Source organism: Pan paniscus, chromosome 10, assembly GCF_029289425.2.
Source record: "Pan paniscus chromosome 10, NHGRI_mPanPan1-v2.0_pri, whole genome shotgun sequence".
Classification (NCBI taxonomy): Eukaryota; Metazoa; Chordata; class Mammalia; order Primates; family Hominidae; genus Pan; species Pan paniscus.
Genome location: NC_073259.2, coordinates 49,639,380 through 49,666,027, shown reverse-complemented (window position 1 = coordinate 49,666,027; position 26,648 = coordinate 49,639,380). Strand labels below are relative to the sequence as shown.

General features: G+C 35.5%; 1 protein-coding gene across 5 annotated transcripts in view; it reads right to left on the bottom strand.

The window, feature by feature from the left end:
- Positions 1-1,017: 1,017 nt before the first annotated feature.
- NELL2 (neural EGFL like 2) overlaps positions 1,018-26,648 on the bottom strand; it is a 406,132-nt gene continuing 380,501 nt past the window's right edge. For all 5 annotated transcript variants that reach the window (XM_057299468.1, XM_034935992.2, XM_003825751.6 and 2 more), the window contains 5 exons: positions 25,005-25,145; positions 15,768-15,961; positions 14,476-14,652; positions 12,748-12,972; positions 1,018-1,725 (listed from right to left, as the gene is read on the bottom strand). In XM_057299468.1, the coding sequence (XP_057155451.1) occupies positions 1,675-1,725; positions 12,748-12,972; positions 14,476-14,652; positions 15,768-15,961; positions 25,005-25,145 (788 nt within the window). In that variant the 3' untranslated portion in view covers positions 1,018-1,674. The remainder of the gene's footprint in view (positions 1,726-12,747; positions 12,973-14,475; positions 14,653-15,767; positions 15,962-25,004; positions 25,146-26,648) is intronic.

The following is a 26,648-nucleotide window of genomic DNA, read 5'->3' as shown; positions in this document are numbered from 1 at the left end:
GAACAGTTAAAAGCCACTTTATCATTTCTGTAGCTTGCAGTGCTCACCTTGTGTTCATTTTAATTTTTTTTTTAAAAATGCCTCTATGCATCGAAAATTAATTTGACAATACTTATATTTCCTTTTCACCCTAGTGTAAAACATAACAGGGCAATATTGGACTGGCTTCCTTTATTGAGTTTCAGGATGTTTACTTTTATCCCCTGACATTCTGGTGCATCAAAATATTTAACATGTAATTAATATCATAATATCTTTTAACATTGAGATTTTTAAAAATTTTATATCAAAACGTGAAGGACCAATTCTTGAAGACATTCCCAACCTCACATACTGCTCTCCTTATGTGTATCAGTTAGAATCCTGGCAGGAAACAGATGGCACACTCAAGCTGGCTAATTAAAGAGTAGAACAAAGGGACCGTTTATAAAGATATGCCTAGAAATAGAGAAAACAAGATTGAACAGTTACCTCCCAAGGACAGAATAGCCAGAGCTGTTAATATCCCTAAGCCAGAAGATGCAAACAGTAGAAGTTATCAGAACCTGGTGAGGCAGTGAGACAGAGAGCAGTACCTTTCAAGAGATATAGCCTTCAGTAAGGTGACACACCAAATCATGGCGGTCGCCAGGCAGGAAGGGAGCCAGCAGAATAAATATCCAAACTTGACCTCTTCCTAATATGCCAGCTGTGTTTCCTGCTGCAGTATAATTGAAACCAGACAAGAATCAAGAGGAAAAGGAACCCACTATTAGGGTCTGTATAGGTCAGCCACCCCAGGATGCACAGCAGGGTAGAATGGGTGAAATTGAGGATCTAGAGAGGAAGAACTAAGTTATCCATCACATCCCTTACTTAGGCATATCATTTTCAATTTGGAAATTTGGAAATAGCAACTTTCAATTTAGAAATAGCATAGCAGGAGTTTATCATCAGCAGAACTAGAATGCAATTTTTATAGTGAATCATCTGTGGAAAAGAGGAACATATTAAACAAGATACTCAGACTCACATGTGTTATAAGGTAAGAGAAATATTTATTTAATTTTGCACAAGAACGAGCTTATACTGAACAAATTCAACCAAATAATATTAAGTGCAGTAAAACAAGGAAATAGGGATGACTTTTCCTGTTAGAAAATATTAAGTAACCATGCCTGTGCATTATTTTTATCATTACAATAACTTGTTTCAGATTTCTTTTCAGAGTGTACTGTACATAACATGTTATAGCTTCTTTGCTTTACTTCTGAAAATATAATTCATTCACTGCCTGACATTTTATTTCTTGCAGTGAGGAACCTAACTGATTCTTGAAGATTCTGATCTAGAGGAAAATTTTCTGCACCAGTGAAGCTAGAGGCTTTCACAGATCCAATGGGCTCAGGCTTTCTATCCAGGGTTCAGGATGTCACGGTATATACTGTACGCCCATTCTTCTACATGGTGATGTGAGACACAGTAGAGGCAGACTTGAGGTCTAATTTTGCCCCAGTAATTTTCCTTTTGTGATTTTGTCAAGCTCTACAAATTTCATAATTGAAAGTTCACTCAGCTATTAACAAAGCTGCATTTAGCTGCCCACAAATCACCCAATTTAAGTTTTAACTTTTTTTTGGTCTTTTTAATGAAAGAACATTCTTTTGACAGAAATCTCCCATGAGACAGTTAACTTCACAGTTCCTGAAGGCACTGTGGATCCACTGAGCAACAGATGTGGCCATTCTAGATTAAAAAAAAGTAGAAAGAAAAACAGTATGAATTTTTAAGCCATTAGTAAATGATCACATTTATTGATTGATTGGTACTTACAAACAAAACTGTATAATTTATTTCTGCATTCCTAAAAATTCAACGGCCCAATCACTTTTCATGACTCTACTATTGCAGACTCAATTATTATGCCCATTGTATTTGTGGGAAGTCATAAACTGGCTTTATTTACTCATTGGCATCCTCTGTATCACATTTGTTCTTTCATTTATTTGCAAAATATGTACTGAGTCTATGTAAGCACTACGTATATTAATAAATAAAGCAGACATGGTCACTACCCTCACAGAGCAGGGTTTGCAGTTTATCTAGGGAGAAAACTAGTAAGTACCATGCAAACATATAATCAAAAATTGTGAAAAGTGCTAGAAAGGTGCTGTGAACTAAATGTTTGCATCCTCTTAAAACCCACATGTTGAAATCCTAATCCCCAGTGTGATGGTATTAGGAGGTAAAGCCTTTGAGAGGTAATTAGTGAATGAGGGTAGAGCGCTCATGAATGGGATCAGTGCCCTTATAAAAAGATAAGAACACATGCGTCCTCTCTCTCTATCTACCATGTGATACAATGAGAAATGGCCATCTGCAAACAGGAAGTGTCCTTGGCAGATACCAGATCTGCCAGGGTCTGGATCTTAGAATGTGAGAAATGAATTTCTCAGCCTCCAAAATTGTGAGGAATGAATTGTCGTTGTTTAAGCCACCCAGTCTATGGTATTCTGTTACAGCAGCCGGAACTGACTAAGACAAAAGGAAATAAACTAGGTGGTGGTGTGAGATTAATAAAAGACTAGCTACTTAGTCAGTGCCCAGGGTAGACTGTTCTGTGAGGTGATATTTAAACCGAGACCTGGAGACTGCATGAAAAGGTGGCCAAACGCGCAGGGAACAGCATAAGGAGAGGCTTTGAAATGAGGAGAGTTTTGTGTAGTTAAGAAACTGAAAAAAAGCTTTGGGTAAGAATTTTCAGTTAGGGAAGAAAACTGTGGTGATGAAATAGGATAAATAGGCAGGGAAGGGCCAGATATGCATAATTAGTTTTTGATATAAGGTATCAAAACAATATAGTGTTGTACAAAGAAGAAAAACCTTCTATCCTATTCTTTTGATTCCCTGCACTCTTACTTTTCTCAACCAGCTAACTCATAGATAATGTTAATATCGTTTTTAAAACCGTGATGGTGATAATATCCCTCCATTCCTTAAGTGTGTACTCTGTGTCAGACACTTTGCCAGGCATTTAAAATACATTACCTAATTTCAACCTCACAGCATTCCCAGTGGGATTCCTATTAATAGTCACACGTTTTAGATTCAGAAACTGAAGATCAGAAAGCTTAAATATCATGTCCAAAATCACACAGCTAGTAAATGGTAGAGCTAGGATTAAAACTCAGGCTAGCCTGACTCTAAAATACATCCTCCATTATATAGTTTCTCTCAGAAAATTGGCTTTTGATGATTGAAATGCATTATACTTTAATATGATAAAAATTGAAAGTGTCTTTGTTTCTATAAAAGGAAACCTGAAAAGATTTTGATAGTCTAGCCTTTGCTAAAGCACACGATGAGGAAAAAGCCAGTATATATCCAAGAAGAATATTATCAGTTTAACTTATTTGCATCTTTTCTAACTTATTAGTAAGCTGAGTTCATATTCTGGCAGTGACAGACTCAACCATTTCTTAGACCCCTAGTGGCATTTTAAAGTTTTGTCATCATATCTCCAGCCCCTAACATATTCCTAGAGACAGAACTGTTCGATTGAGACTTGTAGAACTCAGCTGTGCCCCAGCATCTCCAAGATGCCCCAGGCTGGAACCATCTTTGCCTCTCCTGTCTGACAAAGGCCACTTCGAGGTGCCGGCTCAGAGGCACAGGTTTTCTGACCATAACCAGGTCACACAATCTTTCCTAATTCATTGGCCCAATAAAGTGATGGGTGTACCAGTTCCTGGGAATATCAGCTCCTCAAATTATATGGCTTTGGAGCAGAAATATAATTAGGGAATTTCTGGAGCTTTCCATCACTGAGTATGTGCAATTAGCATTAGAACCCTATGGGGAAGAAACCATTAATATTGCACCCATAAGTATGTCTTAGGAAGGGATTCTTTGTTTTCTAAAATCTTCCAGGAGTGTGTTGCTTATTCCATATGGATATGTTCTGCTATAACAGGATTCTACAAACCATATCAATGGCAGCTCCTTAATTAGGGAAGCATGGACAACTAATAAAACATCCTACTTGGATTCCAGTTTTACTGATAGCATAGCTTCTTATATAAGACTAACCCTCCTATAGATAACAACTATAAAGTCTGAACAAAATACAAAAACAACAATTGAAAGCAATAGAGAGTGTCAGGCAGACACTACAGCAGTTTCAATCTTTGAAAGCAGGAAAATGTACTGTGTGAGTGTTGTTTTCACTTGGTATTCCCCCTTAGGGCACTCCCCAGTCTGTGCAGCTTGAGATAACTATAAGGAAAGCAGAAAGCCACAATCTCACTGAGGTGTCAGAGGACAGCTTGGGGGTTGTCAGAGTGGCTGGAAATTGAGGGGGAAATATCTATAAAAGAAGAAGTGAATCAGTAAACAAACTCCTTTCAAATCTTTGGCTGATCTTTGAGTTGCAGAAGAGATTCTAAAGAGAAAATCAAGAGAGCCACAGTTTGAAGGTTGAAAGATATGAGAAGAGCTTTCAGATGCTGCTCACTGAAGCAGTGCGTCAAATCTGTGTCCTTCTAAGATATAAAGGATTGATAAACAGTTTAAGTTTTCCTTAGACTTCTATCTCTCACCACCTACAAAAAATCAACTAAAAATGGATTAAAGATTTACATGTAGCATTAATACCTGCAACTATAAAACTACTAGAAGAAAACATAAGACAAATGCTTCAGGACACAGGTTTAGGCAAATATTTTATGAGTGAGACCACAAAAGCACAGGCAACAAAAACAAAAATAGATAAATGAGACTATATCAAACTAAAAAGCTTCTGCACAGCAAAGAAAAAAATCAACAGAATGAAGAGACAACTTGCAGAATGGAAGAAAATATTTGCAAACTATTCATCTGACAAGAGATTCATATCCAGAATGTACAAGGAACTCAAATAACAGCAAAACACTGCAAGTAATCCAATTAAAAATGGGCAAAGGATTTGAATAGATATTGCTGAAAAGAAGTCATACAAATGACCAACACATATATTAAAAATGCTCAACATCACTAATCATCAGGGAAACGCAGGTCAAAACCACAACGAGCTATCATCTCACGCCAGTTAGAACAGCTTTTATTAAAAAGGAACAAATTACAAATGCTGGTGAGGATGCAGAGAAACAGGAACACTTGTGCACTGTTGGTGGGACTGTAAATTAGTAGAGCCATTATAAAAAACAATATGAAAGTTTCTCAAAAAACTAAAATAGATCTAACATATGATCCAGCAATCTCACTACTGGGTTTTTACTGAAAGGAAAAAAAAATCAGTATATTGAAGATATATCTGAACCCCCATGCAGTATTTTTCACAATCACCAAGATATGTAATCAACCTAAATGTCTATCAACAGATGAATGAACAAAGAAAATGTGGCGTATATCCGTAATGGAATACCATCCAGACATAAGAAGAATGAAATCTTGTCATTTTCAACAACATGGATGAGACTTGGAGGACATTATGTGAAATAAGCCAGGTGCAGAAAGATACATACTACATGTTCTCTCTCATATGTTGGAGCTAAAAAATTCATCTCATAGAAGAATTATGGTGATCAGAAGCTAGGAGGAGTATAGGGGAGAGGAGGATAGGAAGATGTTGGTTAAAGTATACAAAATTACACAGCTAGATAGGAGGAATAAGTTCTAGTGTTCTATAACACTGTAGGATAAATATAATTAATAATAATTTGTTGTATATGTTCAGAAATCTAGAAGAAAGGATTTTGAATGTTCCCACCACAAAGTAATAAATGCTTGAGGTAAAAAAATACCCTAATTACCCTGATCATTGCATACTGTACATATGTATCAACACTGTGTACCCCCATAAATATGTGCAACCACTATGTGTCAACCAAACATAAAAGGAAAAACCAAATAATTCAAGCTTTCCACTGAAGGCCTAAAAGGGCCACGATTAGGTGTAAAACAATACCTACAGATTAAGAGATTCACGCTAAAACTAAAGGTAAATTTGAAACAGACCCCCCCAACTGGTGTAAAGCCAACCTCTAATAAGTGCTAGGTTATTGGCTAATAATTTACAACCTGCTAGAACAAAAACAGTCTTCACAAGAAGCCAATGGAACCTATGATCTATAAAACATATCATCCATCATATCCAATATATTATAAAAATTAATAGACGTGAAGAAAAACAGGAAAATGTGGCTCCTAATGAAGAGAAAAAGTAGTGAATGGAAAATGACTCGAAGATGATCCAGATGTTGTAATTAGCAAAGACTGGGAAGTATCTATCATAAATATGCTCAAAAATGTTAAAAGATACAGTCATAATGAATGAACAAGTGGTAAAACTTGGCAGAGAAATTAAACTACTAAAAATTAAGTGGAAATTCTGGAACTGAAAAATGCAATATCTGAAATGAAAAGATTCACTGGATGAACCTAATAGCAGATTAGAGATGGCAGAACAAAAAGCCAGTAAATTTGAAGACAAAGCAATAGAAATTATCCAATCCATAAAACAAAGACAAAAATATTGAAATAAAAATAGAACTTTAGTGACCTTTAGGATAATTAAACCATCTAAGTGAATGTTTAATTGGAGTCTCAGAAAACTATGAGAGAAAAAAATGTGGCAGACAAAATATGTGAAAAAACGATGGCTCAACTTTTCTCAAGTTTGGTGAAATGACATCAACTTAGATATCCAAAAAGCCCAGCAAACACCAAAGAAAATAAAGACCAAAAAAAAAAAAAATTAGACCTAAGTGCATCATAGTCAAACTACTAAAAACAAAGATAGAGAATCATGAAAGGAAAAAGTAGGGGAAAAAAGAAATACTGCATACAAGGGAATAAAAAAACAAATGATCACTGTATCAGAAACAATGGAAACTAGAAAATAATAGAATATCACCTTTAAAGTTCTGGAAACAAATCTGTCAATCCTGAATTCTATATCCAGTGAAAATATTCTTCAAATATAAAGACACTTTCAGATAAATAAGAGTTGAAAGAACTTGTTACTAGCACACCTGCAATAAGGAAAATGCTAAGGAGTGTTATTCAAGCTGAAGGGAATGTAACCAGATGGAGACTCCAATATGTAAGAAGAAATGAAGAGTACCAGAAATGGTAAATACGGTAGTCTTTCCTTATCTACAGTTTATCTTTCCACAGTTTCAGTTACCTGTGGTCAACCATGGCCCAAACAAGTGAGTAAAATGTATGATAAAACATTTTGACAGAGAGAGAGAGAGAGAGAGAGACAGAGATCACATTCACATAATTTTTATTACAGTGTATTATTATAATTATATTTTATTATTAGTTATTGTTGTCAATCTCTTACTGTGCCTAACTTATAAATTAAATTTTATTGTAGGTATGTATAGAAAAAACATAGTATATATAGTGTTTAATAAGGTTCAGTATATTGTGGTTTCAGGCATCCACTTGGAGTCTTGGAACGTATATCCCTTGTGGAAAAAGGAGCTATTACTATATGTGAATAAATATAAAATATACCATTTTTCTTTTCTTAATTTCTTCAAAAGACATAAAACTTATTAAAGCAAAAATAATAACATGGAACTGTAGGATTTATAGTGAACAGAGTTGTAAAATATATTACTGTTTTAGCACAAAAGCTGTGGGGATAAAATCATAATGTTGCAAAGTTCTTATATTTTATATGAGTAGTATAATACTATACCTAATTATAATATAATAGGTTAATGATATATATTATAATCCCTAGGACAACAAATAAAATAATAATATGAAAAGTTATAGTTTAAAATCCAATAGAACAATTTAGATAAAATAAAAATGTTATTAAAGAAAAAGAAGGCAGGAATGGATAAACAGGTGTATAAAATATAGATAGGACAAATAGAAAATAAATGACAAAATGGTAGTCCTAAATCCATCAGTGTCACAAATTACATTAAATGTAAATAAACAAAACACTTTAATAAAAGACAGATTTTCACACTAGGTGAAAAATAAGAACAATACATTATCTATTAAAAATGCACTTTAAATATAAAACTGTTGACAGATTGGAAGTAGATGAAGAAAACAATATACTATGTGGCTAAATAAATATTAGACAAAATTAATTTCAAGTCAAGAAGCCTTGCTAGAGATAAGGAGGGACATTACATAACAACAAAATGGCCAATTCAACAGAAGAGATAAATGAGTACAAGCTGTGCAATTCAATTCATATGAAATTTTATAACAGGCAAAATGAACTTATTACAAAGAAATAAAATTAAGGTTGTCTACTGAAAGTAGGTGTTACCTGAAAGGGGATCCAAAGGTACTCTCTGGAGTGTCGGATATATTCTGTATTTTGATTTATCAAACTCATCAAACTATATACTTAACTGTGAATTTCACTATAATAAATATTAACTTGATAAAAATGAAAATAAAAGTGACTCACTGAAACTCAGTCTGACTACTAGGAATAATAAGCACCTACTATCAAAACTCATTATAAAAAGTAATTATTTTTATATAGTGACACAGTAAAATAAGTTTCCTTAAGACCCTGCTATTTTTGGCTATATTTATTGTTAAAGAAGCCCTTGCCACTCTTCATGCTAACCTTTGAAAATCAAGATTAGAAGACAGTCAACTTTTAATTTTCAGCTACACTTATATTTGTTAATCCTATTACTATCAATATTTCAATATGTTTTAATAGAGTCCATTTCCTTTATTTTCAAGCTTTTTGTAGTTAAATAAAGTGAATATGTAATTATACATAATATTTTTTGTTTGTTTTCATTATTATCATGACCAGTACTTTTTTTTATTATACTTTAAGTTTTAGGGTACATGTGCACAACGTGCATAATATTTTTATCTTAATTTTTATTATAAGCATTGTGATTACTTCAACAGCTGAATAATAATATATACTCTTCTAATATGTAATTAGAATATATTATATAAGTATAACACATCATACAATTGCATTGTATACAAAGTTACTATAACTTATTTAACTGTTCTATTGTTGGATATTTTCGTTTCTTCCTTAATTCTGTATGACAATGTTGAGATGGATATTGGCATGTATATAGCTTGTTTTATACTTTAGATTATTTCTTTAGGTTAGATTCTCAGACCTGGGATTAAAGAGAACAATATATTTGTGTGTGTATATGGGGGTGCGGATAGTATGTGTTGCATTGTGTATTTTTTAATGATATTAACAGTGCACAAAAATAATAATTCCAGTATATCTCTGTCAGCATTAGAAATTATTATGAGAAACTTTTTTACTATAGTATGTGAAAATAATTATTTATAATTTTAGTTTACAATTAAGGTTCAATTATTTAAAGGCTCAATGATTTCCTCTTTTATTTTAGTAGGTGTACTTTTTTAGTGAGTTGTTTATTTATCCTTTGCAGATTTATTTATGGGGGAAATAATTGCTTTTCAAAAAAGTTTTAGAGGCAACGTCTTACTTTGTCACCCAAGGTGGAGTGCAGTGGCATGATCATGGCTGACTGCAGCTTTGAATGCCTAGGCTCAAGTGGGCCTTCTGAGCAGTTGGGATTATAGGTATGAGCCACTGCACCCAGCAGTAAGTGCTTTTCTTATTAATGTTTATGTTTTTAATCTAACAAAGAAACCAAATCTGCTGAAGCTGTTTTTCTAGTATGTAGTTGTGACTTTTTTTTTTTTTTTCGCTAATTTTATGTATCTATAGAAGCACTAATCTTTTCTTTCAGGTATATTTTATCACTGATAAATTTTAAAAAGTATCTCCCTTCTAGAGTTTTGATAAATATTTAATTATATTTTCTTTATTTTAATTTATTTTAATATTTAACACTTTTTCCATGTGGAATTTGTTTTGATATGTAACATAATTTTTATAACTGTGTGTTATTTCCCTCAAATTGTTATTTAGTCATTCCATTATTTGTGAAATAATGTTTTCTTCCTCCATTGATTTGCAAAGTCCTGATCATATATTAAAAGCTTTATTATAATATTGCTTATTTATAGGTATTTTTTCCTTAGATCGAGTTATCTATTCTAATGTTAGAACAGAGGTCCACTGGCACAACTTCAAGTTTGTAGTTTTTGATAGATAAAGGCAACATTTACAAATGTGTGGTACCTACCCACCAACTACTTCCTCTCTCTCTCTCTCTCTCGTTCCCACTCTTGCCATGTGAAGTGCCTTCCCCGAAGCAGACCATGGTACTGTTTCCTATACAGCCTGCAGAACTGTAAGCCAATTAAACCCCTTTTCTTTGTAAATTACCCAAGCTCAAGTATTTCTTTATAGCAATGCAAGAATGGCCTTACACAGTGTGCTATCTAATATGACAGCCAGTAGCCACATGTGGCTATTGTGCAGTTGAAATGTGGCTAGTGTAACTAAGAAATTAAAATTTTCATATTATTTAATTTTAATTAATTAAAATTTAAATAGCCACATGTGGCTACTGACTAGCATATTGAACAACAGAGTGCCAGATAATAAGCTGATAGAGAATAATTTCCAAGGGTGACTGTGTCTGGTTTTGCTTATCATTATACACCTGGTACCAGCACAATGCCCCACACGGTGTGTATTTATCAATTAGAAACAAATAACTCAGAGGGGAGTAGAATGGAGACATAATAAATAAAATAGTGCTTTCAAAGCACTAAATTGTGAAGAATGCTTACCTCTAATGCAATACTTGAAGCTTGTTTTGCATAAACTTTATTTTCAAAATAACACAAAATAAATGTAATAAAAATGAGTACTTGAGATAAATTTGACAAAACTGAGCATATTTTTATGACTCATATTTAATAACAAGAGATAAAGAAAATAGTATCTAATAGTAACTTCTATGAATCAGTACTTATCTGACAGAAAGAAATGACTTTAATATCAAAATACACTTTCTGGAATATATTCCTATCAAGAGCTGAGAGATTATAGTAGTTGTTTATAAGGTAGTGAATGACAAACTCATTCAAATACTTTTTTTTTTTTTTCTGAGATGGAGTCTCGCTCTGTTGCCCAGGCTGGAGGGCAGTGGCACAATCTCGGCTCACTGCAAGCTCCACCTCCCGGGTTCACGCCATTCTCCTACCTCAGCCTCCTGAGTAGCTGGGACTACAGGCACCCATCACCATACCTGGCTAATTTTTTGTATTTTTTAGTAGAGACGGGGTTTCACCGTGTTAGCCAGGATGGTCTCAATCTCCTGACCTTGTGATCCGCCCACCTCAGCCTCCCAAAATGCTGGGATTACAGGCGTGAGCCACCGTGCCCGGCCTCATTCAAATTCTTTACCCCAGAAAACAGTCTGAGTTGTTTTCCTGCCTATTACTGTATGCATTTGTCTTACTGGAAATATCCATCTGTGCTATATTTCATTTTTGTCCATCACTCAATATATATTTTTGTCACTATTGCTCAGAAGAATAATCTCACAGAAAGATTAAGGGTGTAAGAGGACTCAACTCTATTTGGTAATTAAATGTCAGAAAGTATTTCCCTGTTAGTCATTAGTGCTAAGTTTCAAGATATGCACTATTAAGTATACACGTATTAAATGTATATGAAAGGAACATCGCATATACATTATTAGTAACTTTTAGTAATAGTAACTTTTAAATTTGCTAATGCATTTCATAAAACAGCAGTAAATGTTCACTCAAAAAGCTTTGCTTGATTGACAAATTGCATTGACTGAAAGAACTAGAAATTTGAGCTTGAAATAGATAAAAATGGCATCTCAAAGCTTAAAGCATTTTATATTTCTTTGTCCTGTTACTTCAACCTACTCTGGTAAGAATTTGTAGTAAGTGAATCTGAATTAAATTGCTCTGTGGGAAAAAAATTACAAAATGGAAATGCTCACTTAAAAAAATCAGAGCAGTTACAGATATCTGGCTATGTTATGCTGAGAAAAATCTGACGCGTCTGCTATTTAGTTGTTACTGTTAAGCCTTCAGGTTATTTATTTAGTTTTAGTGTTGATTACAAAATTATGACTATAAAGCATAATGGCCACAAAATTAAATTTTTGTAGAAATAATAATCAAATTAGAATGCTTCCAACATTGTCACTAATCTACAAACTCTATATGCTCTGCCTACATTCATTGTATTTGTGCTCTCATTGAAGCAAAAGGCACAGAGCTCTATTTTCCAATGAGAATAAGGAGAAAGAGCTTTGTAATGGTTTTTCTCCAACTGTATGAATAAAATATGGTAAAAAACAGATCTTAAATGTTTCAACTCAATGTAACTGACCACAACAAACCAAGAAATATGCCCATCTTTGCCATATTGATTTCCACTTTGGAAAATGTAATAAATCTACTTCGCTTATGTATCTTACGGACCTTGTAAAAGAACCAGCTAAAAATCAATAAAACAATATTGTCTCCTATCATGAAAGAAGAAACATGAGGTTTGTTGTTTCAGCTTTTTTAAAAGATGTGTACGGTTAGATATCTAGGACAATTTAAGTAGCTTGTTTCTATGTTGGTGATATAAATAACGGATCATTCTGGTTTTAGTCCATGCACTATCCTTGAATATACATCAGATGGATGCCCATGACAGCCCTGGAACTAACAGAGCTGAGTGGCATTCCGCCCACCTATGTTTGAAAAATAAACAGGAAAAAAAAAAAAAACCTTCCTATTGTCCAGGTCGAGCACATTATTATCTATGAGCCCTGGGTGCAGCTGGCGAAGTGCTCACTATTTAAATTTAATGGAGTTTACCTTGCACTGGCAGAGAGTACACTCAGTGCCATGTTTGATCCAAGAGGACCCGGTGAAGCGAACCACATTCATCTCGTCCAGGCAAGTCTTGGTGATGTCATTGCGGATGGTGTCAGCCTGGCAAGGGTCTGTGACACAGCGCGGGCAGCACTCATTCTCTGGGAGAATGCTGAATTCACACTCCACATCTGGGCAAGGCAGGGGCCAACAATCAACTTCCCCTTGCTACAAGGAAAACAGATGTGCAAGGGCAGAGGGAGAGGGAGGAGGAAATGGAGGGAGGCCAGGAAAAAGCAGATGAGCACAGTGTTTACTGAATACTCAATTATTTGATTGATATTTAAACTTAGATCTACAAAGCCCATGAATCTTTCAGGGAATCTATTAACACAAAAGCCCTATCAGAATGATGAATTCTGTATTGCAGCTTGATTTTCAAACAATCTTCAGGATTTAAATAACACCAATAAAACAAAAGCAAAAATCACTCATCTTAAAACAATAAAATGTGCATGCCCCTATCTTTCCCATGACAAAGGAGAGAGGTTTCAATTTAACGTTTTTGCCCATGTGATACCTTTTTCATTCTTTTGCTATTTTTTCTAACCTATTATTAATTCCTTTATGCATAAAGAATGTTTTGTCCATTTACAAGAAAATAAACTAAAATATGAAGGCAATATGATGGTTTTTCTTTGTTCATTTATATATTTTTCAGTGTAGAGACTTTGAAAAAAAAAGAAACAAACCCGAGGAATTGATTTCATTCCTTTTTAATTCCACACAGGAAAATTGTGTGAATTGGATCTTTTTAAAAATGTAGTTCCCACCTGTTTCCTATTTTCTTCATAATTCTGAATCTCATGGTTTGGGAGATGAAAGCAGCCTTCGGGCATAGAAACTGACCTTGCTCTTTCCATTGATTTTTGGGTTGAAAGTATAAAAAGGAAGGAACAAAAAAGCTTTGCCTTAAAAATAACCTCACACAAATAGAAAGAAACTGGCCATAACTTTAAAAGTAGCATCTTCTGTGAAAGTTTTTGCTATAAAGACACATAGACCAATTTTCCTTTTCATTTACACCACTAGAAACAAGAAATTCATTCAACTGAAAAAAAGACTTTATCAAGTCATTACTTTCTTCTTACTTATTGTTTCTAGTAAAAGTTTTATAAATATATAGAGAAATTCAATTCTAATATGTATTTATTGCATATCCATATTATGTGCAAAACAAGGTGCCCACCAGAAGCATTGAAAATAACAATCTTTAGAAGGTTGCGGTGGGGGGGAGGCGGAGTTGCTTTGTTTTTTAAGTCTAAACATAACTGACAGAAATGGGTTAACAAAAGTTCTGCTTGGAAAAAAGAGTATTTTTTTATGAATGCCATTGTTCTATCAATATTTGTCTTTAAGTTAGCCTAAACAGGATAGGAATGGGGAAGCTAGGAGAGTCTTTTCTTTTGAGCTATGGAGATACTCCTGAAAGAGACATACATTACTGTCAGTGAAAGACTATTCAACACCTTGTACCACATCTACCTCAGAATATTCCTTCTTGGGTTGTGATCGTGTAACTATCACCTCATCATCCTAACCAGGCTCACTGTTTATAACTGTCAACACTGTGGCCTGGTGCTAGGTATTGGCAGACGGGGAGGACGAGGTTGCTTCTCTATTTAGATTCTGGGCCTAAATTTTCTTTCCACTTCATGTAGCTAAATTTACCAAGCAGCGGCACTGTTGACAATTCTGGACCCAGGTGTCACCACTGTTATACAAAGTTTCCCCATTTTGATGGAGGCACTGACTACTAAGCCTTGGGTCACATTCAGGGCAGCAAAAAAGATCAACTGTGGGATTCTCACAGTCACAGACCATCCGTCGACACATAACGAATCCATTCTGTATGAAAAAGAAAAAAAGCAGTTACCAAAAACCTCCATTTCTCAGTAACACGCACACACACACACGCACACACATTTCAGATGGTGACTTGGAAGTTGAAATAATTCACACTGCTTATCCGATATAATAAATTTTCTTTAGCATTTCTTTTTTTAGCTAACACAAAGAAATTACCTAAGCTGGAGGATTTTCAATTTCCTTTCCACATACTACTCCTCAAATGACCAGAAAATATTTTTTTTCAGAAATGACCAGCATAAAATAACCACTGTGTATATAAATGTTTTCATTTATACATAAGTATATATTTGTATATTAGTATGGTAAGTTGCATACTAACTAAATTTTGTTTTGTTTGAGGACATGTGTTTTAATATTTCATAGTTAATAACATATATATATTACTAAATTTCTGGAGTATTTAAAACCTATGTTTTTGTATAAACTGTTATCAATTTCTCTTATGACAGTTGGGTTTTTGGTACATAATATTATTCATCTGAAAATAATTTGAGCATTTATTATAACTAGGTACATATAACAGAATAACTATCTAAAACTGAAATATACACCAAATAAATATTTTTCACTCTTGGATCACAGCATGTTCATTCTGACTTTATTTATGCAGTCATTCAAACATGATACTGTGACTAGGAAAAAATTAGCATGGTTAGTAATAAAATTTTATCAACATGTGGATAGATAAATACATTGGTATATCCATACAATGAAATATTATTCGGTATTAAAAAGAAATTGATTAGAGATATAGGTAACAATATGATTGAATCTCAAAAACATAATGTTGAGAGAATGAAGTCAGACACAATATAGTATATACTATAAAACTCCATTTATATGAGGCTCTAGAAAATACAAATTTAATCAATAGGGACTGGATGCAGTTTTTGCCTGGATCTAGGGTTGTGGGACTAACTAGGAAAGAACATAGGCAACATTTGGGATAATGGAAGTGTTCTGTTATATTAATTGTGATGGTAGGTAAGTGGATGTACACATTGTCAAAACTCATCAAGCCATATACACACTTAAAACATATGCAAATTACAACTGAATAAAATTGATTAAAGTTTTTTATTTATACCAACCTGACATGAGCACACAGAGCACCTGTCATTTTCCAACACCCAAATCTGACCATTGTGCTTAACTTTTCCATCATGGATGCAGTCCCCTGTGCAATTCTTTCCATGAGGACATCGACAATCATATCCGCCATCCAAATTGAAGCAAATGGTATCATTGGCACAGCTGTGCCTCCCGGTCCCACACTCATCAATATCTATAGACAAGAAAAAGCAGCATTCAATGTGCTTAGAATATGTGCAGTTTCAAACAACTGCAATCAGGCCAGTTGTCTCCTGACATAAGGTATTCAACTGTAAATTAATTTTCATCTTACTGGCTTGCATTTGTGATTAAATGTTGACTAAAGCAATGTTAATGATCTGGGGATTTCACAGGAAAATATTATCATGTTTGATTTAAAAAATCAGGTAACCTTGGCTAGAATTTCAACTTTTATATCTCTGTAAATAACATTAGGCTTTATGAAACATTTTTATTTTTGAGAGTAAGAATATGACTCAATTTACCAAACAAAAACAGTTTAGCAGTGGAAATTCTAAAAGTGCCTATGATACTTTAATGGGGATATCATCCCCAGTGTTAAACTGGTGATTATAGAAAAATCCCTTCTTAGTGGGAGATGAAATGTCATGAGATCCCTGCAGCATTTTATGCAATATCAAGCCTTATTCTCGCAGCTGCACCTGCCCCCCTCCATGAAGCTCTTTCCATTGTTCTGCCTAGGTGATCTTCCCTTGCATTCCAGGCATTTTCATACAGTCCTTAGACCTTGACTCTCAACCACAGAAGGGCAAATAATAATCAGCAATTACCATCTCTCTTACAAAGAAACCACTATTTTTTAACTTTTCCATTTCAGATTATCATTTTGTCCCCTGTCTAACTCAACTGGCAACTGCCCATATTTCACCTGGCCTCACCTATTTCATGGCCATCACAGCCTAAAGCGTTTTCATACAGATGAAAAGCAAACATATCGTGACCCGCAGATCAGGTCCATAAGAGGAGATGAGATTCATTTTTATTTACCCCCGTAATTTAAAGGTCACAAGCCAAAATACATTTCAGAGACATCGTATGAGTGGCAATAAGTAGTTATTTCCCATTTCACCAGTTGCCTCTGAGTAAAGGTCAAGAAAGAAAGAATTAAATCATGGCAGAAGTGGGTTAGAGACAAGATGGAGTGTATAGCTTTTAACTAGGGCACTGTATACTGATTCTCCTTGAAGATTTTAAAAATAAAGTTTAGGAAATATCTTTTTCAAATGGTTGGACTTCAACATTAACTGAAGACTTGGACTAGTAAAAACTTGGCAATTTTAAATTTCTTATATACTTAAATTCTGCCATATATGTATTCCTGAAAGTAAGCCACAGGACATTTTTTTTCTATTTGCCTTGATTTTTATTAGTTCCCACTTCAACAAAACTAATGGATTGGATCAATAGCCAAAAAAGTGATTACAGAGCTTTATTAAGCTTGATTTGTTAAGGATAATATTACTTATTATCGTAGACTATGATCAGAAAGAAAACTGCTAGCCAGGATGAGAATATATATTTTTTAAATTAAGTACTATGGTTAATGTGTATTTTTTCAGATTAGAGAAAATTTTTCTCTTTGTAATAAAAATTAAATTTTATTAGCTAGTTTTATATTTGGTCTATTTGGAATGATATGGTACATCTGATGAGTTGATATTTGTCTCCCATTACATATTTCTAGAATTAAGAATTATAATAAGCCAGAAAAACATAAACAAACCATAGTTATTTGGTCTCTTTGACAACAAGCTCTACAGACATCCTTACTACATAGCCTTTTTATGGTCTACTATAAGGACATTATTCCATGAATGGCAATGGCCGAATTTTTGCAATCATTTTATTTTGCTTGACACTTTAAAATAAAAGCTGTGTTATCAGATAATACTTTTTTCCACCTTATAGGCAGAAAGATTCCACAGGATTGCTGCAAGGGACAAAGAAGAGATATCCAGGCACAAGACGAATATGTATACTTAAATAAAGCACATCTACAATAAAGAAATAGAGTAAAAAGTTGCTCATTAACGATGGTTGGCATGTACTTGTTATACCTGGAAAAATGTGTGGGCAGATGCATCATAATGGACTAACTACAACCTCTTGCTATCCAAGGAGTTTGAGTTAGTTTGAACTCAGCTTGCCTTTTCTGCTTATTATCTACACTGGCTCTGACAATGCAGAAACTTTTCCCAACTAACTGGTGGTATAGAATTTTGGAACCCATTTTTACACATAGTTTGGTTATAACAAGATTCCCAAATTAAATATCTATATAAGGTGTGTATTCTGCTTTGAAAAACCTATCATGGCATACACAAATTCCAACTTTAAAAATATTGATAACTTGAGCGATTATTGAAGAACTAATGTTGCTAAATCCATTTGTCAGTGTCAGCTGTCATGTAACTTGGTCTAGCAGAGCATTTGACACAACTTACTCCCTCTCCTTGATACATTTTCCCTACTTGCTTCCTATCACACTGGTAGCTCTTCCTGGATCTTTTTTTGTCTATACATTCTCTAGGTTTGGCAATTATACTATGATTAATATTTTGCCATGCAAAGAGTAGGTAAAGAGTGGTCTAGAGTGTTTTTGAGGCAAGAGTGTGCTTGAAGGCCCAACGTCTAGAGCTATCAAGATGTGCTGGAGAAACAGAAGTGCTGGTATGACTGGAATGTTCAGTGAGAGAGCAGAGTAAACAGCATGTAGCTGAAGAGCTACTAAGGGCCCAGGTAAAGGTCATGTTAAGAAATTTGAACTTTTTCATAAAGCCAATAAAATGTCATTTTAGAGAAATGCAAAAAAAAAAATCACAATCTGATTTTCATTTTAGACAGGTCCCTTTGGGTTCATTTTGGAAAAGAGATTTGAATGGATTAGAATTTGGAGCCAGGAGACCAGTTAATAGACTGCTTCCTTGGTTCAGGCAAAAGATGGTCATACAATAAAAGCAGAGTCTCATAGTGGTTGGAATGTACCAGACTCTGAGTACTTTCCTTATAATGATTTATTTAATCTTCACAACAACCCTCGAAGATATAATTAAATTTTGATTCTCACTTTATAAATCAGGAAATTGAGACATAATACTGTTACATAACTTGCCCAAAGTGACACAGCCACACAGCCAGTAGGCCCAGATGGGAACTGAAGCAATCATGCTCTAAAAGCCTGTGTTCTTAAGTACCATGCTACACTGAGTTGGGGACTCAGTGGGGACATTGCTATACACTGCAGCAATGGGGACGCATAGAAAGAGACAACAGAGTGAATTAACACAACATAGTGATTTGTTGGCTTTGAAGATTAGAAAGAGAGATCAAGAACGATGTATAGATTTCTGGCGTGGAAAATATGGTTGACGTTATTTATGGAAAGAAGAGCAAGATTTTGCTGCGGAGCAGAAGAAGGGGGAGGGATGAAGGCAGAAGTGTTCAGTTTAGGACTGGCTGAATTGCACTTCCTCTGGGCTTCCACCAGGGCTGTTCAGTAAGTAGTTGGATATGTGTGTGGGGGGCTCAGAAAATAGGATTGGGCCAAAATGTGGGTTTGATGCAGATTACTTTCATCATCTCCTTTCTCAAAAAGAGCCCTTCATACGCAGGTTCAAACTTCGTAGTACGGTATTTAGAGCTACTTCTTGTTTGCAATCATTTTCCCTATCTCGATTTGGCAATAATCTCATCATACTTAGCAAAGTCCTAAAGCAAATACTAGGTACTCTGAGAAGCCTTCCTTGATGTTAAAGAGCAAATAATTTCTCTTGTTCCTTCACAGCATGACATTTATATTTTTTCTCAAAATCAAATGCTTTTCTCAATCACAGCGTTGGGCTTGAACAGAATATTTAAAATACTATCATGTAAACTTCATTTTTTTGGTATCAAAAGTTCAAAAAACTTCACCAAACTTAAAGATTGTCCAGAAACTAAAGCAATAATGGGACATGTGGGCATAAATATAAGATATTTATGTGGAAAAAGATACTGGACTGTGTCTCAGACAGAGACAAAATTTTAGGCACAGTGGAAATGGGGGATGGATAAGGAAAATAGGACTCTGGCCTGTTACTTCAGGATGAAATGGCTAAATCTCTGAGATAAATGGATGAGCAAAACAGCAAACAATTTGTATGAATGCAGCTTATAAACATGTATGTTGTAGATCACACAACTGTAACCTAAAAAGTAATGACACAGTGAAGTTATTTATTCATGCCTCCAAGTATCAGTCTTACACTTCAGAGTAATTGTAAAGCTACCATTGTGGCTTTGTCTACTTTCTTCCCCCCAGCAACAGAAAAATAGCACCTTCTCTGAGATAATCATACTCTTAAAATGGAATCCTTCTAAATACTAATATTACAATTCTACACATCACGGAAGTTGCAGTAAATGGAGAGTTGTTTAGAAGTATTATTTTTATCTTTTTTAAAAAATATAACTTAGATGTGTTCTTTTAAAAAACTCCTTCATGCCGGGCACGCTGGCTCACGCCTGTAATCCCAGCACTTTGGGAGGCCGAGGTGGACGGATCACGAGGTCAGGAGACTGAGACCATCTCTGGCTAACACGGTGAAACCCTGTCTCTACTAAAAATACAAAAAATTAGCTGGGCGTGGTGGCGGGCGCCTGTAGTCCCAGCTACTCGGGAGGCTGAGGCAGGAGAATGGCGTGAACCGGGGAGGAGGAGCTTGCAGTGAGCCGAGATCGCCTCACTGCACTCCAGCCTGGGCGACAGAGCGAGACTCTGTCTCAAAAAAAAAAAAAAAAAAAAAAAAAAAAAGAATCCTTCAGAGCATGTTGTGCTCTGACAGAGTAGTAAGTTTTTCTGATAATCTTTATAAATTTTATTGGTAGAATCATCTTTCCAGAAGAGTTTTTTTTGTTTTTTGTTTTTTTAAATAAGGTTTTTCACTGCTCCTATGTTTGTGGGTTTCCTTGAACGGCCTTTCCTATGAAGATGAATCCTCTACTTTGCTGTCTTCCTATTCGTAATGTGTTATTTTGATGTTTAGTTTAATTATCCTTGTTACTTTCTGGGCTGAACACTCGTGAATGCATTAATTATGTTTTATCCTGATCATTATTATGCATCTACTTTTAACTACATATACATATCCACTATATGTCATACTAATATCTACATTCCAACACAGGTTATGTGCCTAATGCATTTCTAATGAAGAGATTAGCTATCTATTATTTACCTCAATATTTTCATTGGACAAATAAACGTATCATCTACTATGTGCCAGACACTGTTCTAGGCATTGGAGATATGATAGCTGACAAGCAAACACAAACTATGACCTTTGAAGCTTACATTCTAAAGCAGATAATAAGCAAGCAAACACATAAATACATACTATAATTTCAGGTGACTATAATTTCTATCAAAAAAAGTGAAGCAGGGTAAGTGAATAGAGTGTCAGAGGTGGGAGACTATTTTAAATTAGCAGTCCAGGAGAAACCATTTGAGAAGAAATTTGAATTAAATGAAAGAAGAACCATTGAAAGATCTAGGGGAAGGGCATTCCACATAAAGTGACAGTACATGCAAAGAAATCTGTTTCATATATTTTAGAAATGGTAAGAAGGCAAAGGATGCATATCATGGGAGCCCTTGTCAACCATGGTCAGGGTTTGCATATTGCTTTGAGAGAGGTGGAGAGGCTCCACGAGTGTGAACAGAGGAGTAACATGATCTAACTTCAGTTTTAGAAGAATCACTCTGAATGTTATTAAAAAAAGACTCTAGGGGAATTGGGTGTGGAAGTAGGAAGACCAGTTTGGAAGCTGCTATAGTGGTTCAGGCAAAAGGTAGTAATGGCTTAGATTAAGATGTTAACAGAGGTGGTGAGGGGTGGTCAGACTGGGAATATATTTTGAAAGTTGAAACTGTGAGATTTGTTAATGTATGGAATGTGAGATATGAGGAAAAGAAGGAAGGAAACAATGACTCTAAGATGTAGTTCTGGGAAACTATGTTAAGGGATCTGTAGGACTTAGAAAGTAAATGAAAATTTCTGGTTTTAGTCATATTAAGTCTGAGTTGTCTATTAGAAGTCCAAGTTGAGCTACCTAGTAGGCCACTAGATGTAGAATCTGCAGCCAGGGCAGAGGTCTGAATTAGGGATATATAGACGGCATTTTAAACCATGAAACTGGTTGACTTAGGGATTGAGAATGGATAGAAAAGACCGACGAGGCCTGAGTCCTGGGGCATTTGTGAGAGTGAAAGAAAAGGCCTGTAGGAGAAAGGAGAAAAACCAGGAGAGAGTGGGGTACCTGAAGCCAAGTGAGGAAAATTATGTTTCAAGAGAAAGGAATGATCAACTGAGTCAAATCCCTGAGTGGCTGATCAAGGAGATAGTAATTGGTCAGTTAATTTGGCAAAGTGGAAATTGTTAGTAATCTTGAAAGAAAAGCATTGGTAGGAGCAGTGAGACTAAAGTGTCACTGGAAGGAAGAAGGCAGAGATAACAAGTATTGAAAATTTTTTCAAGGAATTTTGTTCTAAAGGGGACAGAAAATTGGGAGATATGTCTGTAGAATCAGGTGATGTCAAGGGAAGTTACTTTTTGTTTGCTTTTGTTTTGTTTTCAAAGATGGCCGCTACTCCTGACTCTTTGAACACTGATAGGAATGATGCAGTAGAAAAAGACTTAACTATATGGAAGAGAAAATTAATATTATATGGGCAGAATCCTTAAATAGGTGAGAGAGGATGAGATGCAAGATACAATGATGAGTTTGATTTTTGATAGGAGCAGGGCCACTTCCTCCAATAAAAGAGGAGAGAGAAAAAGCAGGTATATAGAAATAAATGAGCGGATATATAGAAATAAATAAATAAGTGAGTATGGGTTGTGGTGGAAAGTGAGGCAGATCTCTTTTGACTACTTCTGTGTCTCAGTTAAGTAGGCAGGCCACTGACAGAGAATAAAGACAAAGGAAGCAGTATCCAAAGTCTGAGGAGACTTAAGAGGTTGTGAAATGGCTGTTAATTGGAAAGTTGGAAGGGAACGTAACTAAAGAAATGAAGTAGGAATGCTGGACAGTGCTGATGGCCCTTGCAGTAGGTAGCTTCTGAGATGGCCCCAGTGATCCTCACCACTTAGTATTCAAGCCCTTGTGCAATCCCCTTCCCTTGAATGTGGGATGTACTTATTGACTTGATGCTAACAAATATAAAGTGTGAGAAGTGATGGAATGTCACATCTGACATGAGGTTATAAAAAGACTATGGCTCCGATATTCGGCATCTGCTCTTGGATTGCTTGCTTTAGGGGAAGCAAGCTCCCACGCCTTGAGGACTGGCCCATGTATTAAGGAAATGAGATCTGCCAATAGCCACATGAATGATCTTGGAAGCAGATTCCCATTCCCCCTATTACCACCATAGGCAAGCCTTCAATATAAGAAGAGCACAGTCCTGGCCAAGAACTTGACTGCAGTGTCATGAAGGCCCTGAACCAGAGCCACCCAGCTAAGCTGTGCACAAATCCCTGACCCATAGCAAGTGTGAGACAATGTTTGCTGTTTTTAGCTGCTAAGTTTTGAGAGTAATTTGTTAGGCATCAATAGATAACTAATACAACCCACTAGAGATTTGTGATCATAAATTTGAAAGACAGTGAGTTTAGTTACAAACTTGATGTAAGACAGTCAACAGAGGTATGTGTATTTTTCTACTCACATCCAGATGCACAGAAAAAAGTGTGCAAGGATACTAACCCAAATTAAACGTAGGTAACCCCTAGAGGATGAGTGGAAAAGAAGGGGAAAGGGGGGAGGAGAAATGAAGATGCATACTCAGCTTTAATCCATATACATGCTTCTGTATGATTTGCATTATTTATAATCAGCTTATAGTCATTCTTTACGTGCATAATTTTTTAAAAAGATGATCTCAATTAAATTCTATAAAATGCAAACAAAGTAGCTTATCAGGGAAGAACAAAGTTCCAATGTCTGATCTGTCTTGAAACTATAATCTGTGGTTACTGGCATTCTCTCCAGGGCTGGAAATGTTCACTCTGGAACATTCACCAGTGCAAGACCTTAGACCATATTTAAGTGGTAACATGCAAATGCCAGGTTTTAGCCCCCGGTAAGGCAACAGCATTCCCATTCCTAGGTGGAAATCCTGATGAATACTCTGCTCAAGCTCCAGAGCTTGTCTGCTGCTGGCAAAACAGGCTAGAAGCCTTGGCATCCATCACCCAAGTCTGTTTCACTTGTCTCTTTGTGAAAATCCTTTGAGGCACAAGGATAAAAAACATCTTATCATTTAGGTGTCAAGTATCTTTAGGTTAGATTGTCAAAAGCTTTCATTGACTGTATCATCTTAACCCCATTATCCTCTCAGGCTCTATGAAGTTGTAAATGCAAATGGAGAAAACAATGAGTTCTCAAGTTGTGTTTTGTTTTTCATTCCTATGCCAAGACTTCTGATGGCAAATTCTTTCAGTGCGGGTAGCTTCCCTGACAATTATTCATGGGGCTCTGCTTGCTCTGTCTGCCTGGTTTCTAAAAATCATGCCCCTTCAATAGAGGCTACAGAGGAGCAGATTTGTCAATCCGTTGAAAATAATTCAAAATTAATGGTAACTAATTGAATATAATCTGATTGAATTTTCTACTCCTCTTAGATTGAAAACCTAATGGAAGCAGGGACCATATCTTATGTATCCAACATTCAACAATCACTAAACATCTCTTACTTTGCCAGGCAAGTGTTACGTTAGGAATAGCCCTGAGTAGCATGCATTGTGTATATCATCCTTGGCCACATCATCACTGCATTTCCTCTATCCCCATTTTCCCTCTATCTTGCTTTTCTCATGTATTTTTGCTACCTGTTTTTGGATCAGATGCTTGCATGCTTTCATTTTAAAAAATTTATGTGATACTACATGTTTTTTCATTCTAAAAACACCATTTAACAGTTGCAAGAATCCACAGAAAACTGGGTTAGTGTCACAAACTTTAATTATCTAAAAATAACATTAAATGCCATAATTAGCAAGAAAAAGTTAGATTTTAACACATTTCCAATCACTGTTGTATACACATATAGTAAAAACACTAACATTGGCTCAATGTCTTCTATTTATAGCTTATGATATATTCCTCAAGTTCAAGAGAAGTTCTTAAATTCTAGGTCTTCTCCTTGTACTGACCTTCACACGATTCTCCACTTGGTGAAAACATCCCATTGTCATGGTAGCCATCTCTGCACTCACAGTGGTACCATCCAGGCAGGTTAATGCAATTAGCACGACTGTCACATTGAACAAAACCATCAGAGCATTCATCAATGTCTGGCAAAAAAAGAGGGATTTTATAAAATTATTTATTTTCTTTGAAAGAAACTAGAATATTCTTCTACAAGGCTACTAAAATTTTTAATGCCAGCAAATCCTTGAAACTGGGAAAATATAAAATTAAGAAAGTCTACTTGTTTGTTAACAGCTACACAGAAAGAATGTAGTGTTATTAGTAACAGGAGAAACATCTAGAAGGCTTCTTTGATGCAAAAGGCATTCCACTGTAGAAAATGGAAAGAATCCATATGTGATGGTCATCAGTGCTGCTCACCAATATTTTAGCTCTTCTAGACACAAGCTAGGATTATGATTCTCCAGGCCCTTCAAGTTAGGTATGGCCACGTGATAGGTGAAGTGTCACTTAAGCCAGTTAAGGAGTGGTAAGTGTCACCTCTATGCAGATCCTTTAAGATGCAGTGTGTGATTCACATATGCCCTTTCCCTATCACAATGACTAGCCATTTCCAGAGGCTCTAAAGACCTACCTGAGTTCCTGTAGGAGACAACCTGGGACACATTCCTTACTTACCTGGGATGGACTTATGGCATGAGAAAGAAATCAACCTTAGTTGACACTCTAATATAGATGACAATAGCATTCATGCATCAACATGCTTCACATGTTCAAGTATACATATTATTTATGTCACTTTCTACTGTGTTTCACACATACTACTTCATTCAACCCTCAAAAAAATCCTGCCATGTAGATAGTATATTGAACATGTGAAAAAAAAATGGAGGCAGAAGGAAATTATGGGATTTAACCAAAGTCACCTAAAGGTTCACAGTGCCTGACATTCAGGTGTGTGCTCCTTTATAGATGTAGATCATGCTGGATCTACTATACAAAGACAGCTATGGATCTTAAGTCTCAGATATTTCCTCCAGAGGCTTATTACTATTCCTAAATATTGAAAGCCCTTGATTCTTCTTGTTTCGTCTACTGAATCGTGAGAACATCCAACACCATCCGAGTACCTTCCTTTGCTCACAGGAGGAAAAGCAATCCCTGAAGTTGCTTTACAAAGTGTCTCCTTCTCATTAGCTCCTGGTTTTCAGGATCTTTTGGCTTAACTTAGACTCTGCTATATGATCCAATGGTGCTGAACCATTGTGGCTGCCAAAAATATCCACATGTCTCCCACTCCCATCTTGATAGCCGTATGCCATAGCCGAAGGTTCCAACCTGCCAAGGCAGGATGGTTCTTTCTGATATGCCTCTGACACCTGAATCATATTCTCTGCTTCTGTGACCAGGCACAACGACATCCTTCAAGTTGAAGGTAAGGCAAGATGCTTTTTAGAGACCTTTCCCCTTCAGACAGACTACTTCAGTTGACAGAATCTACTTCCTCCTATTTCAGTCTCATCCCCCTCCAAATTCCTGGAAGCATATATTCCTTTCATTTTCTTATAAAATGTCCTCTTTTCAGAAGTTCAATGTTGAAAGAGATAAATTAATGAATAAATGTATACATAAGTAAAAAAAAATCA